The sequence below is a fragment of the Saccostrea echinata genome, unplaced genomic scaffold (genome assembly GCF_033153115.1).
Source record: "Saccostrea echinata isolate AGI-Se365-2 ecotype Australia unplaced genomic scaffold, CSIRO_AGI_Sech_v1 ptg000056l, whole genome shotgun sequence".
In the NCBI taxonomy this organism is placed as follows: Eukaryota; Metazoa; Mollusca; class Bivalvia; order Ostreida; family Ostreidae; genus Saccostrea; species Saccostrea echinata.
Window position 1 is genome coordinate 21,474,709 of NW_026889805.1, and position 9,441 is coordinate 21,484,149.

The 9,441-nt window shown below is 33.8% G+C and overlaps 1 protein-coding gene across 5 annotated transcripts in view; it reads left to right on the top strand.

The window, feature by feature from the left end:
* Positions 1-9,441, top strand: part of LOC133173788 (uncharacterized) — a 74,085-nt gene extending 64,644 nt beyond the window's left edge. For all 5 annotated transcript variants that reach the window (XM_061308833.1, XM_061308829.1, XM_061308830.1 and 2 more), the window contains 5 exons: positions 2,044-2,173; positions 2,602-2,804; positions 5,227-5,389; positions 5,692-7,175; positions 7,588-9,441. In XM_061308833.1, coding sequence (XP_061164817.1) covers positions 2,044-2,173; positions 2,602-2,804; positions 5,227-5,389; positions 5,692-7,175; positions 7,588-7,770 — 2,163 coding nt within the window. In that variant the 3' untranslated portion in view covers positions 7,771-9,441. The remainder of the gene's footprint in view (positions 1-2,043; positions 2,174-2,601; positions 2,805-5,226; positions 5,390-5,691; positions 7,176-7,587) is intronic.

A 9,441-nucleotide genomic window follows, 5' to 3' on the forward strand; every position in this document is an offset into this window, starting at 1 on the left:
TAATTCTTATAGAGATCAAAGAAAGGTCACTTTGTGTTACTTTTAGTCATGTATCGATTTGATCGGTCGTTTTTCTGACCATATCATCAGTCTGTAAGTTCAGTATTGAGTTATAAGAGATAGGGACCTTTAATTTAAGGTCATACTAGAATATTAGAAAAGTACCATTTCCATAGGGATTTTTTCTTCCTATCTTACCCAAACTAATGTATTTTTGCCAAAGTAGAACAATCCTGTAGTATCTTGATGCTGTAACAGAATTATGTGTGATGTCACAAGGGACTAGAATTTATATCTGACTTGGTATATCCGAATTGCTAGCATTTTTTGTCAGACAGAGACATAGCATTTGATTATGATGTGTGTCTTTCTAAGCAGTAGGGAACCTATGGGATTTTGTTAGGGAACCTATGGGATTTTGTTTCTTGGTAATTTAATTTTTCATTTGATAAAATATAATCTGTTTGATATAAGGAAGCATGTCAAAATTGCTTTTAAAAAAGGATTGCAATTCTGTGCACTTTATTTTAGTAATTATATACCACTACAAAGTAGTTATGGAATGAAATGAGTAAAACTATTCAAAACTCATTAAAGTCTTAAATGCATATACACATGCACATTCATAGAGAGTTAAACCTCAATATCTCAAACATTGTAGGACTTTCAGAAAAATATGATGTGTATAAGAATTCAAGATATCAAGATTGAAATTGATACTTCAGTAAGATAGGGATTGTTGGACAGACTGACCATATCTCTAGTACTGACATACAGAGTATCAGATGATGTTTTCATTTTACAAAGTTGAATAGTCATAAACAGTATTGTCTTCTTTAAAACATCTAAAACTGTAAATTCCTTCAAAGATCAAATGCAACTAGGTTAAGGTTGCACCTGGCAAAAAAAAAAAAAATACTTTGAGAAAATGTATATGATATGAATATTTTTTTTTTTTTTTTTTTTTTTTGCAAAACGTATGATTTTTAATGAATGGAAATTCTGCAATTTGTATAGCCATTTAAGTGAAGTCACTTGCATCAGCTATCACATGACAGGTTTGGTTTAAAAAGTTCAACAATATATGGATATCTTTTGGCTATGAAATTGATAGAGTTTTCTTCAATACAAATTTATTACCATAAAAGTGCGGAGAGTAAGTTTCTTATACATGTACTTGGAAAGTACATGAAATTTTGCTGTCTTTCAATAAACTATGGACTAAGTCTTAATACCCATAGAAATAATGTTAAATTACAAAATAAAGTAAAAGCCTACACTCAACCCATTTTTTTTTTTCAAAATAGTAGGGAAAATATCTACATGTGTTTAAAAAGTCAATTTTTAGTGAAGTGGATATCCTTGAACCTTAAGGATTTTATAGGACTCGTGTGCCTGTCATTCCAGTATGTAATTGTAGAAGTGTTCCATTCTACAGCTTTATAAAAGGTCTGCTCACTATCAATTCAACTGGAATATAAAATGTGGATTGTTATATTCAAGAATATGTCTTAGTCAGATTGCATTTCTTTCATATTAATTTTCATATTAACAAACTACGATAATAGCTTGATCTACACCTCACCTTACAGAAACTGTGTGTCAAACTAGTCAGTGATGTCATCTCCGTCAGTACAGCAAGATCAAGTTCACTTTCATTCTGTGTTGGGTTAGAGTTATGATGTTATTATGGCAAGATTATTTGCATGTCAATGTATCTTGCATTATTTATTGGAAGCAAAATTATTTGAGCGTGTACAAAAAAAAAAACATTTGTATTTATTCAGGCATGTTTTTGTTTGGTTTTTTGTTTTTGTTTTTTGTTTAATTGTTTTCCCACACCTATGTGCATCCTTAACTAAGCTGCACAATCTGCAAATGGGCAATATAAAAAGATATTGGGCATTTAATAATACAGAGTTTCTTTGTAATTTGGAAGAAAAAATTATTTCTATTTCCTTTGTTCCTTTTGAAAGCAGTAATATCATAGTTTAGGTGATTGACTCATCAGTGTAATTTGCTCTTTTCTTTGGTTTTCAATAGGCATTAATTGCGGTCAGTGGTATGCATGAACTGGTTGCCAAGGCAATCCAAAACCACCACCCAGAAATACTGAATATAGAGAATGATAAATTCTCAAACTGGCAGACTGACTCGAAACTCTTCTTACCAGGTACGGAAAAGGAATGATAAATCAATAGTGAATATACAACAAGAATGATTTCATTATATTTCAATGAAGATTGATTTGAAGTTCTGAATGACATTTATAAAACTAATACTGATGTATGATGAATGTATCAAAGAGAATTGATGTCATCAATATCATAAAAAAAAAGAGTTTGATGATCTCTAGCTCTTTTCTAAAATTGTTTTTAATATTCAAAAAGATGTTTTGTTTCTCACAAAATATATGTACTTTTATGAAATGATCAGAGTTTAAAGGAAAGGAAAGTTTATCTTTATTTGATGCAAGTAGAAACATAAGAGCAGAAAATGAGGAAAGAAATGCATCAATAACTAATAATCAAGAAAACAAAAACATATGCATTGTCTCCTCAACACAAGAATGAGTAATGTGACCCCCTGTTTATATTTCAGATTTTATCCTTGACAATAAAGATAGGGACACTCTGTCACCATGGAAACCCTGGTTAACTGATGGTTTGACTTTTCCACATCATACCTTAAGGATATTTTATAGCAATCTAGGAATTATCATGGATACAGAAAGCTTGGAGGAAATGTACAAATCACTGAGTATCCTACAGGCTGGCAAACAGAGCCAGGAGGACATCTTACAGGTATCACTAATACTATCACTAATGCTTAAGTATCCTACAGGCTGGCAAACAGAGCCAGGAGGACATCTTACAGGTATCACTAATACTATCACTAATGCTTAAGTATCCTACAGGCTGGCAAACAGAGCCAGGAGGACATCTTACAGGTATCACTAATACTATCACTAATGCTTAAGTATCCTACAGGCTGGCAAACAAAGACAGGAGGACATCTTACAGGTATCACTAATACTATCACTAATGGTTAAGTATTATACAGGCTGGCAAACAGAGACAGGAGGACATCTTACAGGTATCACTAATACTATCACTAATGGTTAAGTATTCTACAGGCTGGCAAACAAAGACAGGAGGACATCTTACAGGTATCACTAATACTATCACTAATGCTTAAGTATCCTACAGGCTGGCAAACAGAGCCAGGAGGACATCTTACAGTTATCACTTATACTATCACTAATGGTTAAGTATTATACAGGCTGGCAAACAGAGCCAGGAGGACATCTTACAGTTATCACTAATACTATCACTAATGGTTAAGTATTATACAGGCTGGCAAACAGAGCCAGGAGGACATCTTACAGGTATCACTAATACTATCACTAATGCTTAAGTATCCTACAGGCTGGCAAACAGAGCCAGGAGGACATCTTACAGTTATCACTAATACTATCACTAATGGTTAAGTATTATACAGGCTGGCAAACAGAGCCAGGAGGACATCTTACAGGTATCACTAATGCTTATCCTACAGGTGAAAAAACAAAGTGGAGTGGGCGTATAGGGGTTGTTTATTTGTACATATCCTTTAGGCTGAAAAATTCAGATACAAAAGCATGTCTTAACCATTCATCAATAGTTCCTTACAATTTTTCTGGATTATAAAATGCCCATATTGGATTTCTTTTAAAAGAATCTAAAAGAAACATTTGGGGACTAAGATATTTCACCCAAATGCACAACTGTGCAATTTTTATCAGTATCCAGTGGTCCTGTAGATAATACCAGATATCGAAATTAGGCGGTGGGTCTAGGCCAAGAACTTTGCAGAGAGAGGGGATAGATACCCTTTATATACTTTTGGTCTTTATCAAAGGGTGTTTTAAGAAGGATTCATGATTAGTTCAGTGTAGTTTTAAAAAAAAAATAAATTGTCTAGGTAACATGCCACACACCATGAAAACTGGGTTTTTGTCAAGCAATATAGATCAAAGAGTGAAAAAATGTCAGATTAACTTTCATTGCAGTATTAAATTTTGTAGATAACCTAATTCCATAAAATTCAATTTGAGAATTTTTTTTTGCTTTCAGTGACTTAATGACATTGAGATTAAAACTAAATCCCGTTGCCATTACTAATGGAGATACTGGTAGCCGAAATATTGTTTTTTATGCATGAAAATTAGAATTCTTTGAGATAAAAGCAAATTTATTCAACCAGCCATGAATGATCATAGGGATTAAAATGAGTTGGTGACATCGTAATTATGATAAGGCCATTTCAATTTTGTTTACATAAGAGACTACCCAGAAAAACATTATTAACATTTGTGTCATCAGTTCCTATAATCCCATTGTTTTTCCCTTACAAGGAAAGCTGCAGATGGGGGATTTATGTGACTGTCACAGAAAGTTTTAATGTTGATGAGATTCTGGATGTGATAACCAACATTTTTTTTTTCTAAAAAGGTTTATACATGTGTAATGATTAAGGTGAATGTCAGGATACCAGACTTACCTAACCTTAATCAGATTATATAAAGATGATGTGGATGTTTCTTCTCATTTATGTAACATTTTAAGATATATACAATTGTCAATCTAACTTGAGTTTTGGCAGATAACATTGAAATAAAGCTTTGAATTTATTTACTTTCCTGACTTGTTTATTTCACTTCATGTGAAGAAAGGTAATTGAAACAGACAGGTCATTTATTCCCCCCCTTTTGTCATTTGTCTGATATCCTGAAATAAAGTTATGTTAACAAAATGTTAGTAACAAGGTGTATAATTCTTTATGTATAAGTCCTTCTCAATGGCCAAATTGTTTCCATATGGGATTGTTAGTTTGGAAGAAGCTGGAGTACTCATGAGACAAAAGCCTCAGGTCAGAGTGAGTGATCTCATACTCTCTCACAATATGGAGATCAAACTCGGATCACATTAGTGAGAAAAGCTAGAGGACTAACCACTACACCACTATCTATCCTTATATAAGAAAGATAACTCTGTCACTGTCATTATCAAGCTAAAACAATATCTATGTCAAATTTTGCCCCCTGCAAGGTATGCTGAAATTGTGTGCATTTTAAATTATAAACTAGATTTTTTAGGAAATGATTAAAAAAGAGGGATGACAACCTTAAACAATATTGTAACAATGATAGTATGAATGATGAATTATATATGGTTGTTGTTTTAGTTGTTGATCCAGATAAGCGTGGACTTGGTCCTGTGTATGCTGTCTTTCCTGATGTCGGAGACACCCACCGCCATCTCCCATCTTATCCATGCCATCAGCAGTCTACAGGAAGCCGGACATTATGTTGTCATGGAGACAGTCATCAGATTGTTTCTTCCTCTTGGTAATAAAGCTTATAATTACAGAGCTATTTTTAGTAAATGGTTGTATATTGAAGTGTTTATTTCAATAGTAATCCATTAATTACAATATCAGTATTCAGAGATGGCAATATTTGTCAATACATGTATAATCAATAGACTTTATTTTACTTTATGATAGATTGCACAGTTTTCAAATGTTAATGGAAGATTTAATCTCACATAATTTTTTAGGATATCTTTCAAGAATACTGTAGACATTAAAGTCAAAAATAGATCTGTTGTCATTTGCAAGTTTTGTGAAATAAATGTTTGGTGTTTTTAGGACCAAAATACATGTTGAAGCTACAACAAGAAATCACTGCTATGAGAGTGGTCATCAGCATGGAGAACAAAAGTAATTATGACGGTGCTGCAAAAGTGCATACCATCAAACGCTACTTAACAGAGATTAAAGATGAAGATTCTGTGTCATGTGGAGGCTTGAGATGTAGGGAGTTGGATTGCCTTAGGGCTTATTATTATTTGGCAATTCTAAACTCTATTAACCAGCAGCAGACTGCAGTTGTACAAAAAGAAGAGGAAAATGGTCAACAAATGACGAGAGGGAACGTAAATTCTACTAAGTCAGAGATGCCACCAGTAGATTCCAGTCAAACTGTGAAACAGGAGGACAGAGTGAAAAAAGCTGAGAATGACAGTTCTGAAGGAGTAGAAAATAATCAAGAGACGACTGTGAGTGAAACTAATAAGGAAGAATCCAAAGCTACTAAATCATCAGACAAAGACAATACCTCAAGTGATATAAGAGAACCTTCTTCCACAGGTTCACAGAGTGATACTGTTACAGAGGGTAAGAATGAGTCCAAAGGCACAAAGTCAGCAGCTACTAATGACCAAAGTAGCAGTGAAACAAAAGAATCATCTACAAATGATAGCATTGTTGATGTTAAGGTTGAAAAGACTGATCCACAAAGTGGAGAATTCGTGGAGTTACCAAAAGGAGCCACAGCAAGTGATTTCCAGAGACAGTGCAGTGATAGTGAGAGGACTGATTTATCACAATTGAAACTGCCCCAACTCTGTCACTTATCACGGGGTCTCCTATGGGATATACAGGGGAAGAGATATGCTCTGATGGAAACTCTGGGCTATATTCACAAGGCCATATCTCAACTCCTTTTGGCTCAGAAGCCAAATTCTCTCTCATCCAGCCAAACAGACATTCACAGTGAAACAAAGGCTGGAGGAGACTTTGCACATGGACATGTTTCATTGTTGGAGGAGGAGAGAGATATTTTACCTGGGGGGTTTTCAAGACAGTCTCATTGTCACAGTGCTGTTATGAAAAAGAGGCATCATAGTGAACCTCTTCATCTACTCCCTGGGGTCTCGGAGGATATTCTATCTCATTTTCATCACCACAATCATGACCAGCCTCATTTCTCTAGATCTTTTTCATCCGATTCTCAATCTCTGAATTCTAGTACAAGAGAGCACCTGTGCCCTGCTCATAGTGCACATGACTCAAACCCTGAAAACTCATTTGACATCTGTGTATCATGTGAGGTGCTGAACAAATCTCGCAAGGTATTGTGGGAAGACGAGCCCCATCTTGGAGCAGAGCATTCTGGGAAAGCTAACCTAACTAACCTCATTAATCCTGCAAAATACATCAATGTGCCTGATGAATGGTACAACATGTCTGCTGATCAAAAATACTCAATGCCTTATGTAACAATGGCTATTCTGAAGGATGAACAGGAGTATATGATGCATGAACTTAAAAGGGGACCAGACAATCTACAGGTAAGGAATACACATTTACAGGGAGTGGGTATAATCTACTCATTTAAAAGGGGGGAGGGGGGTTAAAGTGATTATTGAGGGAACTTCCTTTTATTCTTCAGGAGTACTTTGTATTTTAAAATTTGAAATAATTGAATAGATATTCATAAAAGGATTATTCAGTAAATACAATGTATGAATCATTTGCTGAAATTAAGATTTTTTGATAATGAATGAGATGAACTAAGAATATAAATCCAAGCCGACTAGCATTGTGAAAAGTATGAGGACTTTAAATCTTGATTATGCTTCATGAAAATGTATTGTGTTTGCTAATTATTTCATTGCTTATTATGATTAATCAATGTCACTTGAATAGAGGGCCACATTCAGTAGCAGTGAATGAAATACCTTTGTATTTTGTTAATTTCAGGTCCCATTTCCCAATCCTTTAGACTCGGTGAAGCTTCTACTGAATGTCTGTCAGACACAGCTTAAACAAGAGGAGGTGAACTGGTTTGCTGAGAGAGTGGTGGCCTGGGCATTAAAATTTTCTGTATCTGCTCAACAGAAGGAGAATCTCATGGATCTTCTACACAGAACACTGACACACTAACTGTTAAAGTCTTGTTATTATTGATGTAAGGGTTAATGTGTCTCATGTCTCAGTATTTGTTCAGTGAAAGAATATTAAATTCTTTTGTCTAACTATGTCACTATAAGTACATCCTAATGTCTGGTGTATTCTGTACAAAACCTGGATTTTTCTTTCCTGGATTTTTTGATAGTCAAGAAATAGTCCTATTGATTCAACATTTGAGTATTTATTTATGTCTTAACTGTTTGTCATTGTTCATGAAAGCTTAAAACTTCTGTCAACAAAATTTAGATATTGGGGGAAGTTTACTCTTGTTGCTGAAATTGTTAAATTCTACCTATATATGGAATTTTTACCATTTGTCAAATTTCTCACAAGTGCTATTTAGAATTCTGTCAGTATGCTTTTCTGCTCAAGACAGTAGTTCATCTGCCTTTACATGCATGTTGCTATGTTTAATATAGGTTCCACAACTTGTGTGAATTAGATACCAGTTTTTCTCCAACTTAAGTTCCTTAATCATTGTAATTGTCAGTTTTAATTATAAAACTATTGACAAAGAGTTGAGGAAAGAGAGCTAGAAAAAAAAAAACAGTAACTAAGTCACACACTTCATGTAATCTATTTAATTACGCGAGTCTGTCTGCTCGTGAAAATTTTATTCTCGCGTATATTTGTATTGTTAAAGATTATATACAACAAAGAGGGTAGCTCGCGAAAATTTTGTCTCGCTTATAAATACCAAATAGCTATATCGCGAAAGTAAGGTGTCGCGAAAATAAAGTGATCTACAGTATACGGAGTCCAGTACATGTATTACATAGCACAACGTGATGTCACAATAGGTGTTTACTAAAATGTTAGAGAACCAAGTAAAGAATCCCTATGGAAGTGATGAAACATTTGGTGGGAATTGGAGAAGTAAGAAAATTCCAAAAAACTATAAATGATTTTTGGTGTAGATTCAAGTAAAAACAATTGATGGTTATTAAGTTATACATTGAAATATTTAGAAACTCATTAAAAATTTCTTTTCCTAAAAAACATTAGAAAAGATAACTATGCCTAGTCCTGCGTATGATGTAGAATTCAGTACCCCCCAGCAATCCATGTGTTACATCATTATGACCAAAGTTTCGCCGACAAATAAATGTGCAATCAAGTTTGAAAATGTAAGTAAATTTGCAACTTAATCTGAAGATGTTTTTTTTTTTTTTTTCAGGTTGATACTGATACAAGCTCTGTTATATTTAGCTTGACATCTAGTGTATTTACATATACAATGTTTTGTGGATTTTTATTGTAAAATTTTGTGCCATGTACACATGGGTTGCCAAATGTTGGTGTCTTATTCAATGGTAGTGGCCATAGATAAGATGCAAAGTATTTACAAAATGTTGTTAGTGCCAGAACCATTCATAAACCTCTTTCATTTCAATGTTTCATGCAAAGCAAAAAGAAATCAAAAAAATTCAGACAAATTCAGTTTCATTCTCATTCTGTTCTTTCATGGACACATTCTGACATCTATGTTTCTGAGGTGAATTTATCTTTACTATGTATATGTTGCTATAAATGTGCTACAAAACTAGTGCTATAACAGAGGACACTGTGTATTAAACTATTTCTGTTGCTCAACTGTTGATAGTATATTGGTGGTTTCATCTTAAATAAATGGATTAAGAAATT